The sequence below is a fragment of the Solea solea genome, chromosome 11, assembly GCF_958295425.1.
Source record: "Solea solea chromosome 11, fSolSol10.1, whole genome shotgun sequence".
Classification (NCBI taxonomy): domain Eukaryota; kingdom Metazoa; phylum Chordata; class Actinopteri; order Pleuronectiformes; family Soleidae; genus Solea; species Solea solea.
This window is the reverse complement of record NC_081144.1, coordinates 20,793,398-20,818,032: the sequence shown is the minus strand read 5'-3', so window position 1 is coordinate 20,818,032 and position 24,635 is coordinate 20,793,398. Positions and strand designations below refer to the sequence as shown.

The following is a 24,635-nucleotide window of genomic DNA, read 5'->3' as shown; positions in this document are numbered from 1 at the left end:
CAAAGAAGATAAGGATAAATCCACACACTCCTGGAGGAACATCGATAGTTTAGGAACTGTTTAAAGCTGTTGTGTGTAACTTTTAAATGCAAATGTCTTGTTTTTTCAGCCTGATGAAAATGTGTTGTGTTTTCTATGGCTTAAAATCCTGTTTATTCAGCAGCTATAGGGTAAAAACAGAACATTTCTTGCACCCCTCTCTCCCTGCACAGCAGCTGTATCACAAATACTCCCTCAGTCAGGTCTGATAATATTGCTTGACGGAGCCAATTTTCAGATGAAGCACACGAATAATGTTTCTGCTCATGGAGAGAGGCAGAAGAATAACATCAACAACATATTTCATCAAACGCAAAGCATTGCAGCTTTAAAAGAGAGCTGTTATTTATGTACTCTGCTTTTCTGAGCATCCACTGCAGAGGTCAGTCCGCTATAGTCCGCTGTCTATCACACATACCTGCACATTAAGACGTCTCCCTCCTTTCCCGCCCTCTCCCTCTCATGCTGTCTGTCTCCTTGATCGTCTCACAAATCACATCCTGATCAGACGATCACTCATCTCTCTCTGCCATGACAGACTGACAGCAGGGGAAGGTGTGTGTGTGTGTGTGTGAGAGCGAGTGTGTATTTTTGTGTAAATAAGATAGCATGTCATTCAAAAATATGCCGTGCTAGTTTTTTTCTGGCAGCATAGAACATTTGTGATTGATATTATAATAATAGCACAGCACAATAAAATATGACATAATGATAATATGGCACTGGTATATAATGCTATTAAAAAAGATTCAGTCAGGTGATTCAATGTTGTTTATATTATATAACCTCATACCTGGGTTTGTCTTTTCCAGAAATGATTAAATCATCCGGTCGATGTGGCCCCAAACATTTGATCTCCAACTTCTGCTCAAATGGTAACTGCTAAATCGCACATGAGCTAGGTAATCAACTCGATTCATCATGCAATGAATGAATGAATGAATGACTGAAATTTTACATTAAGTACGTTAGCCTAGCTAGCAAGACCTGTGCAGTGCCCGCCCTTGCGGTCAGCCAATGAGAAGCGCTCTGGGGCCCTGAACTTCAGGCCCCACTGCAGGAACTGATGCACGCGCAGCAGTTCACCGGTCCACAACACTGCAGGCGCAGGGCTATCTCGGCCGTGCCCCACCGAGTGGAAACAGAGGAGGCGCAGCATCACGCACAACAAACTATTCACACACAACTACACTACATAAAGTGTCTACAGAGGAAATTGGGTTCATCAAATGAAAACTGTGGACATTTCATTGGGGACAAAGTTGAATTTATTATTAACTTGTGCTCAATAGGTGGAGCACAGACTGGAGCTCTCGAAGTAAACTTGCTGGTGGGGTGGTAACATTCGTGGTGAAATGCGCATGCTGCCGTCATCATGCGCAGGGAATTCAACATTGCGTGTTTTATTGCCTATACTAACACTAAGGGGGACCACGAAAAAGAACTGAGTATTCTTTTTCCACATTTTGGCGACTGGTAGGGCCTCCAGAGTCCCAAGTATTAAAATGATTAAAAAGTTGATTTTGCATAATATGTCCCCTTTAAGAAGGCCCTGCGACATTAAAAGTCAAGTCTTAAACTCCAACTTAGAGTCTCAGAGTCTTCGAGGCATTTCTGACATTAATATTCTCAGTCACCTCCTATTCAAAATGACAACAGTCTTAACAGTCTTGTCACCACAATTTGAGCCAGCCTGCACAAAACAACTGCTTAGACACACCATCCTAAAACTCAATTTGCCAATTAGCTGACAAAGCCGAGGGCACTTCCTTTAGATTTTTTGGATTCTCTCCACATCATTCTCCCCGTCCCCGTCTTCACTAACATTTTTTTTTTTAGCCAACTTCAAAGTTGGACAAACACCAAAGAAGCTGTCTTAAAAGGAGTGCATACAAAAATGTTTTCTCGCTGACCTCCAAGTGCAGTAAATGCTGAGTGAATTGAACATGAACCGTCTCTCATGTAGTGCCAGGGGTAGGGTTTCTACACTGTGCAGTGCAATACACCTCAGTATATTTCTGCAGTGTAGCTAAATCAATAGAAGGAGGCACATCGTCATTATGCCACTGTCTGAGTGGCCTCGCGGAGGCAGGAGGTCACCTTACGAAGCTGTTTTACAAGCAGAGAGATTTGACCTTGGCCTGCGACTTCAGTAGTGGAAATCTGGCGGTGATTCTAAGGCACAGAAAAGTTCAGAGGCCAAACTTGGACAGTAGATTCCCAGAGGGAATAGATAGACTAATTCCGAAGCAAACAAAAACATGAAATAGAAAGAAATTAAGACATACAAGGCCTCAAATGACAGGAAAGAATAACTCTCATATCTCTACTGGAGAAGTAAGACTGGTACTTATGGGCGATAGGAAGGTGCAGCAGAAATCAATACATTCTAAAGTAATTTACTTTAAAGCCATTAGGTGATATCAACCCTGAGGACATAAAGGATAATAATGACAGGCTGAAAAATCTCTCTGACATTGCACTTTTCGATGAATTCGGGACAGTTTGATGACGCAAAAGAGGAAACAATATCAACAATTAAAATGATCTAGTGCCAATGTTCATTTTTATGAGCAGGAACATGATGTCATGTGATGTCATGGCAGAGAAAGCTAAAAGATACATGAAACGAGAGAGAGCATAGATAGCATACGTGTGTGTGTATAAGCAGACTCCACAAAGAGAGCCATGAATAAATCCATCGCTCTGTAATCGAAAACTCACCACTTCCAGTGAATCGGACATTTTTATGTTTTCACAGTATGTGTGTGCAGATGCTTACACGTGCAAAACTATACTATACAGATACGGTGTCTATGCTGCAAAGTCCGATCCACCACTTTTAATTATGTGTGCGAGTGAATATAGGAAAAGGTAAATTGCTCTGTCAAGCTGGGAAATGGGCTTTTTGATGTCTGAGCTCTCATCACTTGGCATTTCTATTATTCAACAAGGAGAGAGGAACGAGGGGAGGAAGAGGACAAACAGGGCAGAGGTATATAGCTCACTTGTGAAAGTGCTCATCCTAAAAGTCTGCGACGATGACAGGATTTCAAGTGGCATGTGGAGCGAGGTTCTGTACACTGTGGGCCTCGACTCGAGAACACTCCAGGTCTGCGCATAGGGCTGTGAAACAAGGCCACTGCAGAGGATGGAAAAGCCGCTGCCACAAACACACGCGACGTCAACTCAAATGATCACCAGTTCACACCGACGTCATGGCAACGACGCCGGCGGCTCAACAGGTGCTGCGGCCCTTTAAGAGCAGCATTGAGCTGACATGCTATGACGATGCATCGTGTCACTTCCTGTTTTCCATCTATAACGACTGTGGCTACCCAACAACATTTTGTTGAAATTCTCCCTAACTCACTGTCTTACATGTAAATTTACAAATGGTGGTTATTCTAAGCGAGCAGTTAGCTTAGCAACTTAGCAACTCTCTTCCTGTCACTCAGGGGGGGGGGGGGGGGGGGTTCGTGGGGGGCTCTGTACTGGGCCCAGGAGCGGAGCTGCTGCTGGTACAACCAGTTCCGTGCTCTCCCGGGGCGGTAACCCCGCAGACAGGGCACATATTCTGTCACCCTGACCTGGCACCGGCTACGCAAAAACAACTTAACCCCGACTTCCCGGACACCGAGTGGCGCTCGATTTATGCACCACCGCCACCTCCTGTTGTTGTGTGCGTACGATGCTGCGTCTTCATATCCTGCCTCAATCCATGCTTGAAAAGCCGCAGAAATCTACTTGTAAATAGGAGGTGATGGAATATTTACGCACATATTTACTGCTGGTCTATTCGCAAGGGATTAGTATTACCTGGGGTCATTTTTCCGGACCTTTTTATCGTAGGTAAAAGTCGATGTAATACTTTTACTGACATGGCACATTCGGACAGGACTGAAATCACTGAGAAGCTTTGGTAATAATTACTTTAACCCACCCCCTCATGTAAAACTAATCCTGGCTTTAGTCAGAGGAAAAAAAAAACATTAGGGAGAACAACCTTGTTTGAGAGCTCTCTTTGGGCTGGGTTGTGTTTGAGCTAAATGCATAAATGTGAAATGATTGGCTACACCTGTGCTGTGATATTTGCATTATGTGATTTGATTGGCTAATACTTGGAAAGCTGAACACTTCTTAACTGATGACACATGCAACACGAGCAAAAAAAAAAAAAAGACCCACTCTACCTGATCAAATCTAGCCCAATATAAATCTCTGTTGCTATGCTAACACGACACACCAGTCTCAATAACAGGAGTGGGTATTTTTTAACCATGGCAGCCCCGGGTGTGCGAGCCAATGCACTGAGCACAGGAGTGATCGTCCTCTTCTTGAGCAGCCAGATAAAATCTAGGAATGAAAATCTATGACAATGTTTATCTTTTAATAGCATTTTATTATATAAACAAAAATACTAACAACAAACGCTACTTAATAGACTTGGTCCTTGAATACAAGTAAACTTCAGTCCACAGAGCAGAAAATCCTTTACACTGTATTTTTGTTGTGATATACTTTTTTTTCAGTTTCGCTTGAATAAGCACAAGTTTGTGCACCGCTGGACGTGACCTTAAACCACCATACATTATCCAAAGTCCAGACAGCCTCTGGCTAAGAAGTTGCTGCACATCAGCAGGCAGAGGAGGCTGTGCTCACCCTCTGGTCCTATACTGTCTGGAACACAAGTTCACATTCAGCGGTGGAGGGAAGCTCCTTATTCTATTCTGTGCCGTCTGAAGCCACTACTGGGAGAGCACTTACTCCACAAACTCACTCCACAAGAAGGAGGCTGAAGCGAGGACCCCAAAGAATATTGAAAAGACGAGGCAGCGAGAGTCGGAGTTAAGGAAGTGAGGACATCCTGCAAACCAATTATATTTTTCCACCTCTTCAACTCTCACCGCTGTTCTTTCTAACCCTTATATTCAGTTTCACTTTCCGACCAGTCATTCTGTCTTCTCAACCAAAATTACACAAATAAAATTGCTTTTAGGTAAGGACACCTAAAAGTAAAAATCTTGTTTTGGAGAATCTTGCATTACAAACATAACTTGTACTGTACTGTTTATGTATTATGTGTGAAACAAATGAAGGGATGGTGACATTGCATTATCTGTTTCTCAAGTGATTAAGAAACCAAATACTAAAATAGAATTTAAACGTGCTGGTAAGCAGATTTGTTGAGGCAAGCCGTTTGCCTCTGCTTTCATTCTTTATGCTAAACTACTTTAATTGACCATTTATCACACGAGAGTGGTATTGATTATTTTACTGCAAGGAAGCAATGAGTATGTTTCCCAAAACCTCATATTATTTCTGTAACGAGTTTTGGAGCAGAAACCCCCCCCCCCCCAGTATCAGATGGATACCTGATCATCTGAGGCACTGTGGCCTGTCCCTGTCACAAAGTCTCCCGTCATAGGTGCAGTAACATGCACAGACATGAGGAGGTCATATCAGTGCTCATCAAAAATAAAGCGCGGGCTTTAATAATTGAAAGGAACCTTCTTGTGGCAACGGGAGTCATTTTTAATGCATATGACAGGAGTTAAAAGGGGAAATCTGCAAACACTCACGGCATAGGTATAGTCTTTGCGCAGCATTCTTCGTCGCGTCGGCAGCTGCTGATACTTGTTGGATGCAGAGCCAGTGCTGGTCCAGCGTTTTCAAAATACAGTCTCCCTGATCTGTATTTTCTCTTTCACACACTCACTCTGTTTGGTTTGGCCGAGACTTGATTTCACGATTACTGTCATGATAATAATGATCTATTATTCCTGTCATGATCCAGAGAGTCAGCTTTATTTTACGGTTTGCAGTGTTGTGAACAGGAACTCACACATCTTCTAATTTTGTTGTAACTGGACCCTAATTGTGAATATTAATAATTTCGATCATTTAATCCCACTTAAATACAACTGGTTCTTTCTTTGCATGCATTCATTATTCTGGGTTTCAGTGTGTGTGTGTGTGTGTGTGAGACTCCTTCTGCTGGAATATATATTTATGTATCTCTGCGTGCTGGACATTTTTGGCTTCCTGGACGAGTATCAATGATCGATGATTTCCCCAGTCTTACATCAACACAGACGATGTCCATTTGTATCAATTACACTCCGCTTACTCTTCGCGCTCATTCAGACACATGGAAGTCAATTATGTCTAATCACTGGTAAATTACACAGCACTCGCATGGCAGTTACTGTCTACGTATGGGGGAGTCTCACTGAGGGTTATCACAGCATGGTCATTAACTGTTAGGAGATAAAAGAGTCACGCAGGTAAAGGCAGGAGAAGGGAGATAGTGGAGGAGCAGCTTTGGACAAATTCACTCAGACTCTCCTGAATGAAAGCAGTTCAAGATAATGACTACGGAATTTTTTTGTAAATTTTACTCTGCAGATGACGTCAATGGGAGATGATGATCTTCACTACGACAACATGATTTAAAATAGTATATTATTATAAATAAAAGAAACTGACTTGTTATTAATAGGTCGGCTGATTAATCAATGAGCAGTTTTTTATAATCAGAATTATTATTTAATTAATGTGACAATTTGTACCTATTTTTATCAAGTTTTTATCTCACAGATATAATAAATGCTGCTAAATGGAGTAAAACTTTTCATCCAAAAGTTGACTTGATGACCTGTTTTTTTCCACGTTTATCATCTGGTATGTTCAAAAATAAAATATATATGTACACTATATTGAAGTGCACTGGAGTTAATGTTTCTTTAAGTCGAGCAATTATGTGCACCATTTATCATTAAAGTGTTATAACTTATCAGATGGGGAGGGGGGAAAAATGTCCAAACATAACAACCCAAAAAAACTGGCATTTTACATCAACCATCATGTCATGAGTTTTAAAGCTCATCATCTGCATCGACCAGAGAAGAACCCATATCATTTATATGACAGCAGTGACATTTAAAATGCTGGAGATGAAATAGTAAACATCCACTGTGCCACAGAGAGTGGCTGAAGCGATGCCACATGATGTAATTTGGAATGATATACACTTAGCACTCACTCAATATCAATCAAGCCAAAAAAGGGCCAAAAAAGCTGTTTGGGCGTTAAGACCTGGTTTTAGGGTTACAGTTAGAATTAACAATAATTGCTCCCTTTGCCTGGAATGAACTGCAGAAAGATTTAAAACTTAAAGTCTTGGTCACAAAGGATGTTTTTTGGGGAATGTTGGACGACTTGGAGGCAGACACATCTGTATGTTCATGTTCTTGCTGATTTATGGGTTTTTTATGATTCTGTGGGGTTTCATGATTAAGATTGTGATCGTAAAAATTGCATAAATTATTATTTTATTGTGTTTGAATAGTATGTATGGCTGCTGACTGTCTGTAACCTTGTTGTGCTTTGTTTGGTTGTAACTGTGCTGCTGCCTGTCTTGGCCAGGACACACTTGTGGTTTTTTTCCTGGTTGCGATGGTTTAGGTTAGGGGCCAGGGAATGCTTTATGTCGATGAGTGTCCTCGATAAGAATGCGGTGCAAGAATGTGTGCGTTGTTGCCAAAATACTTATAATCAAAAGCACACACCGAACAAACGGAACATGTTTTTGGAAGACATCATTAACAGATTACTCCATAAAATCAGATGATAAATCGAATCAGCTCATCTGTATTTTAAACGCATTCATGTACTGTATGTGTTTCTCATACCTGTTTGTCGGTGAGGGCATATAAGTACTGGTGGTCTGGGCTGAAGAGCAGATCTCTGAGGATGGGGCTTCCCTCGCTCACCACCACATTCTCATACAACAAGGCAGGCTGGACAATGGAGTTCACAAGGATCTGGAGGAGGAGAGAAGACAATGGTTGTTGGTTACAGTACAAATAAACAACAAATCATTTATACTGGACTCCTGCCTTTGTTGCTCTTCTGGAAATTACAGAGAAAACACACTGTAAATGGCTTATAAAGGAACTATTTTCTTCCCAAGAAATAGTCCCTTTGAAAAAAAAAAAAAAATGTGGATTACATTTTTTAGATGTTCATGTGCAAGACGGATTAATTAAAGACTTCAACCACCCACAAAGCTATCATCAACAAGCTTATTAAATATGTTTTCACTTAGCTTTAGACTGTCAGGATTAGAAGCTTCAACTAATGAAGCACAGACGTACAGTGGGTTTCAGTACAAATAAAGCTGGAAAGTCGACACGCTAACTCATCTGTTCCAGCTGCTTGTGTCTCCAGACGTCAGCCTGTTAGCCTACCTGCAGACTGCTAGCTAATGTTAGCTACCTGCAGCTAGCTAGCCGTTTCGACAGTTAGCTGTTAAAGGTACATAGATGCTGACATAGCACTTTTGAGGGCCAATGTAGTCACATTCACTGCTGTACATAGTCTAACATTACCTTTAAAATGTCATTTCATTAAAAACAATGATGAAAATGTGTGTTTTCTTTTAAAGACACATATTTTGATGCTCACTAATGACTCTCTCTTTTCCTCTCCTCCTTTCTCACTTTATTTAACAAGTCTAACTTTAAAAAAAGTCATCAACATTAATGCTGAAATCCTTTCTTGTTTTTTTTTATCATATATGTCCTGGAAAATGATTAGGTTCCCATTTCATTTGTTTAGCTAAAATACAGAAGACAGTCAGTGAAGAGGCAGAATACATTTTCATTGTTGGTTAAGGTGACACATTGCAGAAAGTGTAAGTACAGTCCACAACTAAATGATGGTTCTTTTGTCTACTGACATAATTACAGTGATGCGAGTCACTGTCTGTGTACAGGAAACTAAATCTTTTCTCTTCTGCTTGTACTTTAAAGTCAGGGTTTTTCTTTCTCTAATTTCCCAACTCATCATCACCTGCAGCTGTTGAGTGCTTCCAAAACTTTTTGTCACCTAAACCCACTCCGTCATCTCGTCCCCGTCCCCCCCCAAAATGTGGTCTCAATAGTCTTTGTTGTTATCAACTGCCAAATCACTTCTACAGTTTCCTTAATCTCTTTGTGAACAGAAGGTTCACTAACAGACAGGCTGTCATCACTGTGTCTGCTTTTGTGTCCGTAGTGGAGGAGGTATCTTTGGTTTAAAGTCAAGGGCTTTCACAAAATCTGCTTTGATGAGGCTGACACAGTGGGACCCAAACAAAACACACACACACACACACACACACACACAGACACACAGACACATACAGACGCAGGGGTTTCACACTTAAAGCTAAATGTGAGTGTGCTACCACCAGAAATAGAACAAAAGCAGCAACTTTTGATATGGAATGTCACACGGGGCAAATTGCTGCAAACATGTGATTACTTTTGCATCTCGCAGGTTTTCTAAGTGTCAGAAAAGTTGCAAAGTACAGAATTCACTTCCAATCTGTACTAATCACAATCTTTAATTTCTTAAACTTATAGGAATATAGATGAATTCAGATTTAGTTGCCGTTGTGTATTAATGCTCCTTTTTGCGAATATTGACCTGAAACTTGAATTGCAATCGCATCTGTCAGGAAAAATCACAGTTAGATATTTTCCCCAAACCACTCAGCCGCAGTTGTTCCAGTCAAAAGGTCACTTGTTTTAGCAGTCGCTTGTGTTGTTCCGACATGAGAACACACCGTGAAAAACTTTGGAGGTACATTGAGTGTGACCTTTACTTAGTCCTTTTGTACCATCTATCTCTCTGTCTGTCAACAGCAGCACAGGGAGGCATACAAATAAATACACACACACACACACGACTAAAAACAGTCTAAAAGTGCAACATGCCCTATGGCGGCCGTACCACTTGTGATGAGTGACGGACTCTGGCAGAGTGAGGGGGGGGTAAACAGGAGCAGCGAGCATGCTTTGCCCTACAGCTCGGGGCAAAGGGCAGTTGGAGTGGGATTCAGGTCAGCTGGCACAGAGAGGGGACCACAGACTGGAGCAGGTGACCGCAGGTTCTCATCTACTCTATTAGCCCGCAGGTTTCTACTCTCCTCCAGCGACCTCTGCTCTCTCAAAGTTACTCCGTCCAAACACAGGCTTCTCACTGAGGAAGTGGCAACACTTCAGGGTGAGAAACTTTGATTAACCTAACAACAATCCATATACTTCATTGCGTGCTTAGCATATAGTGGGAAACTTAGTTTAGCCTCACTTAAGCTTAGCGGTTTTATTCCAAGAGTTGCAAATAAATGTCATCTGTTTCACCAGCTGAAATAACCTCCAGGGACCAGATACATAAATTCCACGTCTTCTCCCTGTGTGTAGCCCACAGTCACTAAATTCAAAGCCATAAAAATGAAAAAAAAAGGGGGCGACACTGGGGCATCTGGCGCCGTTTTATGTATCCATTTGTCCAGTTTCTCACTTTCTGGAACTTATTAGCAAAGAGCTGAGGCTAAAAGATGAAAGAGGCCCTGGTCCAAAAGCAGTGTCTGTCTGCCCGTTTTAAAAGGTACTTATTAAGCATGCTTTTATAACTGCTCCCAGAATGATTATTAGACCAAAGAAAACCTATAAAGTTTCCCACTTTGATGTTACTTGCTGACTATAAGTCATTAAAACAAGCTGTGTTTAATGAAGAGTTTACCTATTCAGAGCCATAGAGAAGCACGCAGATTTTTTTTTTAAATAATTTTTTATCTGGCTTAGCAGAGCCTCTCACTGATTAACGCACTAAATATTAATTGCTGCCATTTGCATTCCAATGATCCTCCAATCAATTAGTTTCACACCACAGTATTTATGTGGAATATATCCAAGCTTAAAATGACATCAGTTCAGTCACTTCAGAGCAGGGAGTCAGCTCCATTTATATCATAAGCATATGATAGAAGAGGAAGCAGGGCCACATAATGCGACTTGCTTAAAGTCACCATGACATGGAGTGCTAGTAGCCTCAGCATATTTATTTCAGATTAGTATTTTTGAGTGACGAGGTTCTTGTTTCCACACTCCCTTGAATGGGCATCACAGCGATGACACAGCATGACGACATCGCGAGAAATGGAAGGCAAGAGGACTTCTCTGCTGTGGAGAACTTCTGACCTTCACCATCATCTAGATCTGTGGTGTTGACGATGCTTCTGAGGAAGAGGATGATGACGATGAGGACATTTCTGGAGTGAGGCCATACAGTATATCTCTGAGGTTGGGGGCATCCAAAGAACCATACAGTGCTCGACAACATAGTCCCCCAAATACAAGATGACTCATCAGAAATCTCCAAGCAGCAGCAACCTTTAAAATCCAAGATGAATATTGACCTTTTATATTATTAGGTCTCTTTAGGCCACACATATGTCATTAAAGCACTTAAATGTTGAGCTTGATGTCATAGGGACTTTGAGGACAGCACAAAAGACAAAGCATGTCTTCAATCTTTTCAATGAATGCCTTTTCCCCAAGTCAACCTTCAGTAACGCGATTTTAATGATGATGACACAGGAGAGAAAAGTTCAATTTGGGATGGTAGTTAAAGGATATTTTTCCTGGTGAGTTTGCAGCCCCGCACGCTCTGACCTTGGAGTCGGCGTGTCCCCCTCATCCTTGCCCCCTCCCCAAGACCTCTCTGTTTCCTCTATCCTCCCGAGATGAAGCTCATTACCAAAAGCAACGCGGAAATTTCCAAAGACACAGTGACCTCTGGACACACTCTGAAGTCCACGGGTGTACAGAGACACACAGGTACACACATACCCACAGACAGAGGGAGATATTAAAAGAAAAGGGGAAAAAGGACAATATTTCAAATTCACCTGTCGTTCCAGCCACTCTGACCCTCTCACTTTGACTCTGTGCTGTATAAAAATATCCGGCTGTTTCCAGTGTTGTTCCAAAAAAAGGGGTTATAATTCACACTGTGACTAATGGTCTTTCTAATTATCACATTAAGGCGTGTTGTGTTTACTTGTGTGAACAGTCTCCACGTGTTTTATGAGCTAATTGTCAGAAATGGCAGCCGAGGAGGTCGACTTGAAAACATAAATGAATATAATAGGAGTCAACGGGGAAGATGGGAAAGTGCACACTGCTGTGCCATTTTATTTCCTAACAAGACACTTCAGACATATTGTAAATGTAAGAGGAGAAGGTTGTAATGCTGACCCCAGTGGTAAAATAAACAAACAGCAGACATTCCACATAATGTAACAATCAAACACTAATTGATGTACTGGTTCTCATGTGGTACACGCCAGGTTAAATGACCCGAAATTTACTGTCATCTGTGTTTGTCACATAAGCATTGTTATTCTAAAAGTAATAAAATTGGCATTCAAAGGGGAATCTTTTTCATCTTGCTCTCTTTTGAGGAGTCTGTTTGGCCTTCATTTAAAAACTATGGAACTACAACAATCACTGATTTGAATGGAAGCAGGGCAAAGGAAAAGGTTTGTCGATATTTACAAATATATGTAACATTGTTTGTTGGCATGGCCGACTTATTGTTCTCTGTTGTTAATAAAAAGAGAAATCCTGCACTACAACTTTTCATGGATGTTTTATTTTCTTCACTTAGACAGATATTGCGATGTATCGCAATATATTGCGTATATAGAGTATTTTTCTTTTTCTGGACACCTGATGAAAGTATAGTGTTCTCTCTATTTTGGAAATTAAAACAGGATATTGCTCTTCAGAAGATGTGTAGACAGTAAAGTATTGGGGTGAACTAAATAATAAAATCTGACATTATGAACCACTGCAGAAAAGTTGCAGACAAGAAGGGACAAAAAAAAGGGCTAAAACACTCTGTAGAGCTGCATATTCAGGGATAGCGTCTTCACTATGAATGGGTCATTTAACATCTGACATAAGATGATCATAAATATATTAAGTGAAGTTTGACCATCAGTGGCAGATGTTAACTATCCTTTGATAGTGGCTATAGTTTCCCCGGTTTAGTAACAGGAGCGTTAAATGCGGTTAAAGTACAAAAAGACGATGCACTTAAGAGGGGTCAGGTTCAAGGCAAAAGACAATGACAATGGTGATGATGGTGATGATGGAGGAGACAGATGAGGTTCATCTGTGGGACCGGAGTCATGAGGTTCAAGTGGAGCAGTGCAGTGATTAAGAATAACCATGCAGGCTTCAGACACCGGTTACACCTTTGGCTCAGTTAAACTGGAAACACAATCACTTGCACTCGTATCTTTTTGTGTGTGTTTTTGTTAACCTTCTCTCTCTCCTCACTTATTTCCTCCCATCTTCGCTTCTGGCATGTATCAATTGATTTTTTGCTTCATCGTTCAATTTTCCACCAGCATTGTAATCAATTTCATTCTTTCGCTCGCCTCTCCTCTCACCTGACTTTCTCTCCCTTCCTTCCTTTATTACTCCTTTACAGTTTCACATTTACTTCTTCACTTTATTTTATCTCCCATAACTCTTCTCCGCTCTGTTTCCCTTTTCTTTTCTTTTCTTTTAACACTTCTTTCAACCCTTCTCTGCCTCAAGACTTCCTCTCGTCCTTTCTGCTCCTCTACAGACACACGCCTCCTCCGTGTGTGCGCATGTGTGTGTGTGTGTGTGTGTGTGTGTGTGTGAGACCGGTCCGACCTCGGCTGTTAAACATCCAGTTAATTACATGGTTGGACAAAGGGAGGTAAGAGAAAAGAGGAGGAAAGGATGCAAGGAAAGGGAAGATAGAGGAGCAGCTTGTTAACCCTGTTAGCATTTCTCACTGAGAGCCATGTTACAAATGTCCAGTGAGGGCGAGTAATGAACCAGTGTCCTCAGTGTTCAAGTGGCTCTTTGATGATGGAGGGAACAGAGGGAGGGAACAGGCATTTCCTTAATGAAATCTGCAGAAGTGTGCGCGTGTGTGTGTGTGTGTGTGTGTGCTGCTGAATAGGGGTGTGCTAACAGCTTCTCATTGTATTCACAATCCCTAATGAAATTGATTTTGGTTTCATCCGTTAAGAGCCAGATCTGAAGACACATACAGTACCTACACACACACATACCTACACGCACACATGCACACACGCCTCCTCTTGGGACACTGTATTGACTTCCATTCATTTAGACAGCCTAAACAAAGAGTTATCCCTAACCTTAAATATAAAATAAATATGAGCGCTAAACTTAAGCGGTTCTGCAGAAATGAGGTTCAGCCTGATTGGGACCGGGTTTTGGTCTCCAAGAGGAGGACTGGTCCTGAAAAGGTCAGCATTTATTGGGTAACAAATACAAGAACACACACACACACACACACACAGAGTGATAACTGACAATGGTTTTCAAAAAGAAATTCAATATACTAGACAGTAAAAAAGTAAATGTGTATTTAGCCAATCAGTTCTTTAAATGATGCGTCTGTGTGTGAGTGTCACAGAGAGAGAGAGAGAGAGAGTATGGACTGTGTAGTCAGCAGGTGTGCTGTGATACTTTGGATGCCCTCCACTTAGGGTCAGACACGTGCACACACACACAGACACACACATACTGAGCTTGATAGAGCAACATCAGCGCGACAGGTTACTCGGAGTGAAATTAATCATCGTTCTTTTGTCGCACCACTGCTCTCACAACAGGAGGCTGGCCCCAGGTGACACACACACACACACACACACACACACACACAGGCACGCACACACACACACACACACACAATCACTGATATGAATAAAAAGACAGCTGGTCGGTGACAGCATGCCACTATGAAGCCATTTTCCTAACAGCCAACAGTTGGGTCTGGTTAAAAAAGAACAACACTGCCAAGGTGTGGTCAAGGTAAAGTACAGTGCACTCACTAAATCTAAAGTCTAACGTGAGTTTTATTGTTATTTTTATAACAATAATAGCAGCAATAGCAGGGGTCCTTAAGTAAATTTGGCCAAGGGCCAATGTTTTCCTTAGCAATTTAATATAGGGACAAAATATATCTGTATCAGGCAAAACCTGCTTTTTTTCTACTCACCTTTTTTTCTATTTAATATTGTACAAAAATGACAAATTTAAGAGATTTGTTAAAGTGAATTTGCCACAAAATATCTTAGAACTCAGAGGTCAAATTCACTATAGTTTTGTTGGGTTTTGCTCGAATGGGAGATTGAACCAAACTGCCTAAACTTGAGCTAACTTGAACAGCTTGTTCAGTGTTATTCATAAGCTGCATTACAACATATATGTCACAGTAATAAATGTGGAAAGCTACTGATGTTCTGCAAGTAATACAAAAATATTAATACCACAGCTGTAAACGCTGTAAAAATGACAAGTGACTATTCAGACATGAAGTTAGTTTCCACACATCAAAAACGTATCAAATAAAGTTCCCAACTAATAAGAGATGTCGCCGATATTACACTGGATTACATTATACCATACAGCTGCACTATTAGGTGCAATGGAGTATGATACAGGCAGTGCACTGAATAATGACCCCGAGGCTGTTCTGAGAATGAGAGAACCTTCATTCCATCGACTCCGCTGCTGTGCCAAAATATGCCAATAAAAAGATTATGTCTCAGGAAGCCTCTCAGCAAATTTGCAAGTCATGATAATGATGAATAGAAGATGTTGTGTGTTTTTTTTTTTTATATTGTGTGTCATGGAGTTAATTCTAATATTAAATTCAAATCCCATATTCATTCACAAAAGTGCCCCCCCGTAGATAAACTATAAATTATTCTTACAGCTTTCCACTACTTGTGATTTTCTTCTACACATAATATCAAATGATCTTTTATCACTGCAGAAAGGCCCTTGCTCCAACCGGGACTCGAACCTGGGTCTTCTTGATTGCAAAGGCAAGACCGCTAACCACCATACACCAACCGTGTGGCCCTTTATGCTTACATATGCTTTTAAAAACTGATTATCGGTGTTTATTTTGAGTCTTATTTTTCCATGTCATTGTCTTTGCCACTATGATGGGTCCTTTGTGGGAAAACTACAGATCAGTGTATGAAAATGGGGTTCACCTGGTAACCAAACAGAAACCACTGCGGGCATGAAAAATGATTGTAGATTGTATTTATTCTTATATATATATAAATAAACTTTTGACACATTGTATTTGTGTGTTATCTTCAAACTAATGCGTCAGACTGATATTAAAAAGTTTTTTGATTGCAACAGTTTGGGAAATTAGCTGTGTTTTGGAGCAGCTGACATGTTCGTCTCTCAGCGGTGGTTGTTTTGGAGCAGCGCTGAAACATTTTCACTTTCTGCTGCCTGGACTTGCCAGGATGTGACAGCGGCGGCTGAACAGCAATTAGATGCACTCACCCTGAACATTCTCAGAGGTATAAGTTGACAACAGCCTGAATTATACTGATGTTATTTTTGTTCTTTAGACCCCTGGCATACATCATTAGCACTATTAGAGTGGTTTGGATCTCACATTGAAACTGCAGGGCACGGAGAGTGTCAAGATGTCACCGTATCCCTTTGACTTACATCCCTGTTGGGGACTACAAGCTGCAAAAAAGTGACATTTTATAACCACAAGACGTCTCTTTTTATTCAAGCCATGAGCACACACACACATAAGCACATGCACCTGCACAGCCCTCTTCAGCAGGACTTGTACACGTGTACCCATCTTGTCAGAGAGCAACCCAGAACACTGTACCTTTTTTTTCCCCCCCGCTGTCACACACATGGCATGGTCAGGTGCGCGTTGTGAGTGTGTGTTTAATCTTAATCTTAAAGTGTGATGGTTTTCCTCTTCAGTGCGGCTCGCACACACTGCTATCATAACCACAAGCTGTAACTTCCACTCCCTGGAAAGATCACATTCTTCCCTCCCTTATACTCTCCATCATCCTTGCTTCTTTACTCTCCCTCTCTTTCATCCCTCTCTCAGCTCTCTCATTTTCTTTTCGGTCCGTCTTGCTATAACTTTACCTCTCATTCCCTCCCACTCCTCTGCTGCCATCATTGCAGCATTGCAAAAAAAAAAAACTGTCATTCTTAGTAATTTAGCCTGAAACCTTTTCTTTAAAAAAAAGTTCTACTCGTGGGGCTGAAAGAGCCGTGACTGTCTAACTCACAGTAACAAGTGTCACTGTCACCAAACAAATAATGCAAATCACTCATTTGGAATCAAAAATGGAAATTGACTAAATTAAAATATTGAAATGAGTTGGTGTGGATTTCAATTAAGTAGCAAATAGGATTAAATGACATGTGAAAATTGTTTTTTTCTTAAGTTTCTTTTCCTCCCGGCTGGTTTGGTCCCTTTTTGCCGTGCCACCCTTGAGAATGCAGCTGACATAACGAGGTCTGGCTGTGTTGCTGAAACGACAGGTCCACATTCTTCCCCCGAGGCACATCCTGCAGGTTGAAGCCATGTGACGCTAATGACATCCACTCACTTCTGCAGGATGCATTATTATGGTGCAGTTGCTAGTTTGAATCCAGGATCATCTTGGGCAATATTATGCACGAGGACGACTGTAATCGTCAGCAGGTTGCAGGCGTGTGCAGAATTAACAATGTTTCATCATACATCATTTATTCTATGTTCTTCTTAGAAGAAGAAATTAAATATTCCCCAACAGAGAACAATTTTTTCAATAGTTTAATGCTTTTTTGTTTTGCAACATCATCACTAAGCAGCATCCTGTCCATTGTGAGCATTTTTCAAAGAACCAGATTAGATTTCAACAACTTCCTGGAATTTTCTCTCACAGTATTATTGCTGCTATTACACTTTTCAAATCCAATGCTTCAAGGTCTTTCATGTTCTTCCTGTAAGGTAAGATGAATGTCACAAATGAATGGGTAATAAGTGATTGTATGATGTATCTCCAGGACAACCGGGCAAACTACATCTTGTCAAAAAAGCTCATAACTGGATCTTAATTCTGCACAGTTATCTTCAGTTACGGTAACAATGGCAGTGCAGCAGTAATATTTGTGTGCTCGCGTCGCTCATTTATTATTTCTACATAACAGTGTTAAATGAAGCCTCGCGTGAGCTCATGTAGGACACGGCAGTCATACACCCCAGCTGTAATCAGCTGACTGCAACCTATCAGTCATGCTCCAATCGCACACTTGGTACACCAATGCTGCCTCACACAGGTGCCGCTGGCAGAACTTTGTTGCTTCCTTCCTCCTGAAGTCTCAAAAGTCTTAAAAATTGTATTTGGTATTGGGTCTTGCTTGGGTTCACCAAACTCGGGGGTTTCCTGCATTGTTTGGCCAATCCAGGAAGCGTCAAAAGACTGGAGCCATCCTCACCAAAGTCTATCTGCATTTCCCATGTGTTGCAATAAAGGGTTCAGTGTGTTCCTGACTGAATTGGGCTGATTTGACACCTGACATGTGACACAGAAGAACTGGTGGTATTGCAGCAGGAGTGTGGCGTCACACTTTCCCGCTATGTGGAGCGTCCCGCGGCTTTGCTTTCTGGCTAACCCGCTTTGTTCTAAATGTTTTGCGGACGCCCTGCAAAGACTTGTCAGACTGAGGGTTTCAAGGTGGAACAGAGAGTTGAGGACAAAGAGAGAAAAAACGGGAGCATCCGTGCACCCAGAATACAACCGTGGCCCTGAGCTATTGTTTTCACACCCCAAACATAGTATTATCTTGACAGCTGTGAGATGAGGACGAATCTTCATCTCCCGAGCTCTATCGGTGATATGCACACGTGTGTTTGTTTGTCGGCATCTACAATATCTGATTTGGCTCCTCAGAGTTTTAGAAACAATTGCATCTCTCTTTTGTTTCTCCCTCCATGTGTCCCGCTCTCACCCCCACTCTCCCTTCCACTTGTCACACTCTCTCTCTCTCTCTCTCTCCTTTCCCCCCTTCGATGTAACAGCTCAGCTGACACACATGGTCAGCCAAGCTGAACACACTTTCTGTATAGCACAGCCTAGGTGTGAGCGCGTGTGCGCTGCCCTGCAGTGAGGAGTGAAACTACTGCCAAACTAGCTCAATTTGTCAAGTGCAGAGAGGTGTGCGGGGCCTTGAGGACCACCGCACCGCTGTTTTCAAGGTAAACAGAGGATTTAAAAGGTAAAGGGAAGAAAGAGGAATTTTAAAGGACAAACACAAATGCCCTGGAACACACTCGCATACAACCAAACTGAACCTTACCCTAAAACTTCAAATGAGTCACTGTAATGTGACCATATAAACAGATCTACAGTGGGTCCCCCCCCCCACCCCGCCACACACACACACACACACCGAGCGCTCACAGACTTCTGTTTCTTCAGATCAGCCTGACTGAAGGAAAGGCTACTTCATCACTGCCAGTTCTGTGGTGTGTGTGTGTGTGTGTGTGTGTGTGTGTGGGCACATAAACACAACCTGGCACCACCTTCAGAAGGAGACACTCATTATTAAAGGTGTAGTGCACATAAATTATCAGCTGCTGCTCCGCATGAACTGAATAAAGAAAAACAATGTCACGGCGCGGTCAGCGGGGTGAACGTTTACGTCTGAGGAATGATAGATGCCTCGCTCTCATTCTCTTTGCTCTGGCCTGTTGCCACGGGGATTAATTCTGGAAGGCGAGAGAGAGAGAGAGAGAGACTAAGACAGAGAGGAAGAGGGAAGTGAGTGACGTTTTTGATTGCCTTGTTTCAAAGGCCACGAGCATATCACAGTGAAACACACACACACACACACACACACACACACACACACACAAATCCATTAAGAGTCACTCCTAAGTAGTGGGTGAATGTAAGTGAACGGAGAGTGATACCAATCGGGGATTGTGTGCATGTGTGTGTGTGTGTGGTTCGGTGTGTGTCGGTGGTTAATTGTTTAATATTTGTTATACTGAAATTTGTTTATGAGATGATAGTACATTAAGGGAAAGCAATTAAAAGAAGAGGAGGTGTGAATTATTAATTCGTGTTGGGGACGATAGTAAATGCAAAAAAGCAAATGTTCCTTTTCTAATACATTAATCTTCATCTGACAAAGTAGCTTTCCCATAAAGGGTTGGGGGAGCGGGTTGGGGTGGGTGGGGCGCTTCATTCCCATCTCTTTCTACCCTTTCTCCTCCTGGTCTCACCATGTTGTTTCCAGTTACTTCAATCATCAAGTTTAGTCCCATTTTGATGAAATGTTTTAACGGAATACTGATCAATAACATTACAAGTCACCCTAAAACCTAAAGATTCCAGTCAACCTTACCTTTATTCTAAACTAAGAAATGACTTCCTCTGTGGCGACGGTGCTAAACACTTTACTTCAGTAAACAAGTGGGACGATACATATTTAAACAGCCGTGCACATTGTGCAAACATTTCTCATTACACCACACAAACAAGCAAGTGCCGTTCATAAAAGAGTGTTATTTCTCTTATAGCATGAAATGACCTTTACACAGAAAAAAATTGCTGCCCAGGTGCCAGATTGTTGAGTGCAACCTAATCTGTGGTACTTTATCACCGCGACACAGGAAGACACAATCAATTCCAGTTAAGGAACACAACTAAAATAATTAAGATTCACTGCGTTATAAAAGTCAACAGAGGAAGCCAAACCAATCAAAGCCACTGAGTAGTTGTAAAAACATTTACGGCGTGGATGGTAAACTTGGCAAATGTTGCAGGGCATAAAGATAACCTAACAATAACAATAAGTGATTTAAAAATCTGAAATCTGACACGATTTGCATGCCGGGTCTGAGGTAGCTGCTCTCTGTGACAGCTGCAGGATTTCATTGTTATGTTCCCCCTGCTCTCTGCATATCTCCTCTCTTTCCTTGTCCTCTGCACTTTCTTGTCCAGGGAACAGAGATAGCAGTGGACAGTCAGATTAATGACCCCAGCCTCTAATACGCTCCGTCTTCCACTTTACATGTGTCGCTTGCTGTATAGCGCCTCACTACAGCTCAGAGATGAGACACACAGGGAGAGCGCCCTTGCCAAGATGAGCAGTGTTCATATTTTTTGGACTGTCTGTTCGCCTGCCTTACTGTCATTCGTTTCCACTTTTGCATATTTGTTGTAGCTGCTGACACAAAAACAAGGGTGTCTTCACACCAGGCTGGTGGAGTGCAGTTAAATTGAACCTTGGTGCATTTACCCTGTTGGTATGGTTAGTTTGGATCAGTGTGTACGTGGTCTAAGACCATCTAATGTGGACCAAACAACAACTAAACTAGTATTAAAGGCTACAGGATCAGCGTTCTCATCCACATCTGACTCTGCTCTGACTCTTCAGTGGTTCTCGTCCTGGTTCTCTACGTTCCTCGCTGGAGAATGTGTGTAAGTGACTAGCTTGTTCATTATTCATGTTCCTTCATTGTAACCCCGGAACCTGTATAGCTCGCTCCTTTGTTTATGTTTCGTCACTGTAAGCCCGGGACCGTGCTAGCCGCCAACCTTTCATTCTCCCGGCTCTTCACATTTCCTGAACCTTTTTACCATCTTAGTTTGATTACTCTTCATTTGTACATTTAGTACTTACTTATACTTTGTGTTTTGTGCATATTTAGTCTTACCTGTGCTGTATTTGTGTGCCGTTTTGTTCATACTTTAAAGAGGCCATCAAGCTAGCAGCACACGTTGATAAAACAGCCATGTGTGGGTATTTGCACCCTTGGTGAGTGGAGTGAGGTGTGTATCTTGTATATTGTGTGTGTGTAAATTGTAGACAAACTAAGTTAACATAATAAATAAAATAAAATAAATAAAATAAATAAAATAAATAAAATAAATAAAATAAATAAAATAAATAAAATAAAATAAATAAAATAAATAAAATAAATAAAATAAATAAAATAAATAAAATAAAATAAAATAAAATAAAATAAAATAAAATAAAATAAAATAATAAACAACAATAATTAGATTTAACTAAGCTAAATCTAATTATTGTTGTTTATTATTTTTAAATTACTTTAAGTATTTCTATGTGTAGTGTACAGTTAAATTTAGATGCACTGTGGAAATGAGATTTGTCAAATGTGTGTCATTTGAAAGTGTTATTAATTAAATTCATTCTGTGCTTATTTTCTGTATTCATGGTGCTACAAAAAGAGAATTGCATGATTTCTTATCACATTGGCCTTTGTGAACGTGAGAAATAAACAATGTATCAAATTTACATCAGACGCAGTACAACACTGACCAGTAGGTGTGAGCACACCTTAAAAGATGCTTCTTTTAGTCATGAGTCAGGAACCTTTTAAAGAAGCTCTATGTTGCACAGGTGGCAAATATCTATACATGGACAGGTAGATGCTGATACATGCGTGCCTTTCATACGTCCGTGCATCTGTCTGCACTCATGTCTGCTTATGTCTGTGTCTGTCGTTGTGTAATTACAAAGGAGAGACAATAAGCCAGTTTTCTTTTCTTTTTTTTTTTTTACTCCCCTCCTGTGGGAGCTCACAGCTAATTATAGAGCCAGCGGAGCTTCAAATTGCCATTTCAAACAGCCATACGGTGGGAGACAATAACACACTCCCCTGGTGGTGTCACCGCCGCGTAGTGAGTGTGTCTGCATGAAGGTGTTACAGTCGACAAGATCGCAGCAGCAGAGAAGTAGAGAGAAGAAGGATCCAACCACCCAGATAACCAAAAATGACTGGTGACCTGAAAAGGAGCTCATATTTTAACAGCTACAGTATCAGTGAGTGCACATTTAAGCCCCAGACTATAGAAGCTGATGTGAGGGGATAATGGATGCCCTTCGTCCTCAACTCAAAATGCACTTTCTCTCTAAGGTTGGGGTGTTGAACCGCTTTTTAGGAAATTACTGAGCAAAAAACCCCAAGTTAATCAAGTGATCTGAGAGAGAACTAAACTGCTGCACCTCCCCTAGGCTCTGTTTACAGCCGGAGGGAAATCTGGCACATGATGGGAGACTTTGACCACCTACTGGCTGTACTTAGCAGCTGCATGTACATATCCCTTCTGTGGAAAGGTCACTATTCCAACTTTGCCAACAATTGCGTCTGCTGCCAAAAAAAAAAAAAAAAGGGGTGAAAGGGTATAAATGAGCTTGACAATGAAAGTATGAAAATAAAAATGTGGGTCAATCGCGGCCGAGCACTGATTCCTTCCGGTCATTTGTCTCTCATGAAGCACGTGCATTTGTTCGTGTTGATCTGGTGGGAGCGGCTCAGGACAGAGACTTGATCCCAAAGTGCATAGCCTGTGGGAGGAGACTCAACTGACTTGTTCCTGTGATCCTGCCAAAACAGCTTCAAGTCCCTGATGTTTTCATTTATTCACATTAAACCAGCGCACCAGTCCAAAACCAACCCAACTGACTGTACGGCACTCTGACAAAACACGGTACCAGTCACTCAGCGGAGGGAGCGTTTGAATTCACGGAGACAAAACTCAACCTTTTTGGCAAGATGGAAAACAAAAGGGGACGGGAGGGGGGAGAAAACAAAAGCAAGAAGGAGAAAGAAGGAAAATGAGTTGGTGGCAGCATGACAGAGAATGATGGAGGGAGAGATAAACGAGAACAAACTGAAAGAAAAAGTGGGGAAAGCTAGAGAAAGGACGTGTGTGTGTGTGTGTGGGGAGGGGGGGGGTCTGTGGTCTGTGGTGGAATGTGCTTTGAGGGAACGATCAGTGCCAACACATACACTCACATACTCTCTCTAACACACACATTATACCCGCAACAATAAAACAGTCTTCCTCTGCCTCTAGCTGTTCTTCATATACACAAGACACCCATCACCCATCTCTCTCTCTCTCTCTCTCCGTCTCACACAAATATCAAAATATCATAAAAATAAAGAGACATTGGAATAACACGGGCGTTCCTTCTAAACAGGACCAAAGCACAGTGTGACCAGTGCAGCATTGTTCAGCGCAAAGCACATAAACTTGGTGTTGTGCCCGCAGGCTCCACCCCATCTCCTATGATCCTCGGCGAGCCAACTGCAGGCCTCTCGCTCACTAAATTATGATTCAGTATAAATTCATATTGTGGTTTTGTTGTTGCTCGTTATTGTGGAACAAAGCCAAGTATTTGTTTGAAACACTGACTCCTTTGTGCACACAAAACTGTATCTTTAGTTACATCAGGCACAGGTGCTGTTTTGTGTACGTAAGAGTACTTGGACTCTACTTTGGTTTAGATTTAGATGAAAGATGAAATTGTAAAAAGCTCAGTGCTCCTTTTTTTTTTATGATTACTTTATGATTTAAAACAGCATGCACCCGCCCTGCTGCTCTCCTTTAGTTGCCTGTGATTTTTAATTGCCCTCATTTATTTAAGATAAACAATTTATTACCAATTCCATCTGGTTTTATGTTACTTCCTTTCCCCCTTACAAGCTGGGCCATAACACACACACACACATATACACACACAGATAAAATAGCTCCAGGATGAAAGAGAAATCACTAATGAGTTGATTCATGTTAATTTTGAACACAACGTGTGTGTGTGTGTGTGTGTGTGTCTCTTGGTGTCTTTCCTGACAACACTCCCCAGAGTGTACATGGGCCGTAACTCATGTGCCAATTAATTAACAGCATAAGCGTGTGTCTGCACATGTGTGTGTGTGTGTGTGTGTCGAGAGATAGAGTTACAGTCCATCAATGTAATGAATGTAAGGGGAGCTGTCATCAGACACTGGTGCTATCTGTAACTAACACCAGGTTAGATACAGTAAGATATCAGTAGTACTCATGTTGGGTCTATGTCCTGCTCCAT

The 24,635-nt window shown here is 41.5% G+C and overlaps 1 protein-coding gene across 3 annotated transcripts in view; it reads right to left on the bottom strand.

The window, feature by feature from the left end:
• LOC131468457 (plexin-A1-like) overlaps positions 1-24,635 on the bottom strand; it is a 248,997-nt gene that overhangs the window by 125,964 nt on the left and 98,398 nt on the right. For all 3 annotated transcript variants that reach the window (XM_058642727.1, XM_058642730.1, XM_058642728.1), the window contains exon 4: positions 7,734-7,865. In XM_058642727.1, coding sequence (XP_058498710.1) covers positions 7,734-7,865 — 132 coding nt within the window. The remainder of the gene's footprint in view (positions 1-7,733; positions 7,866-24,635) is intronic.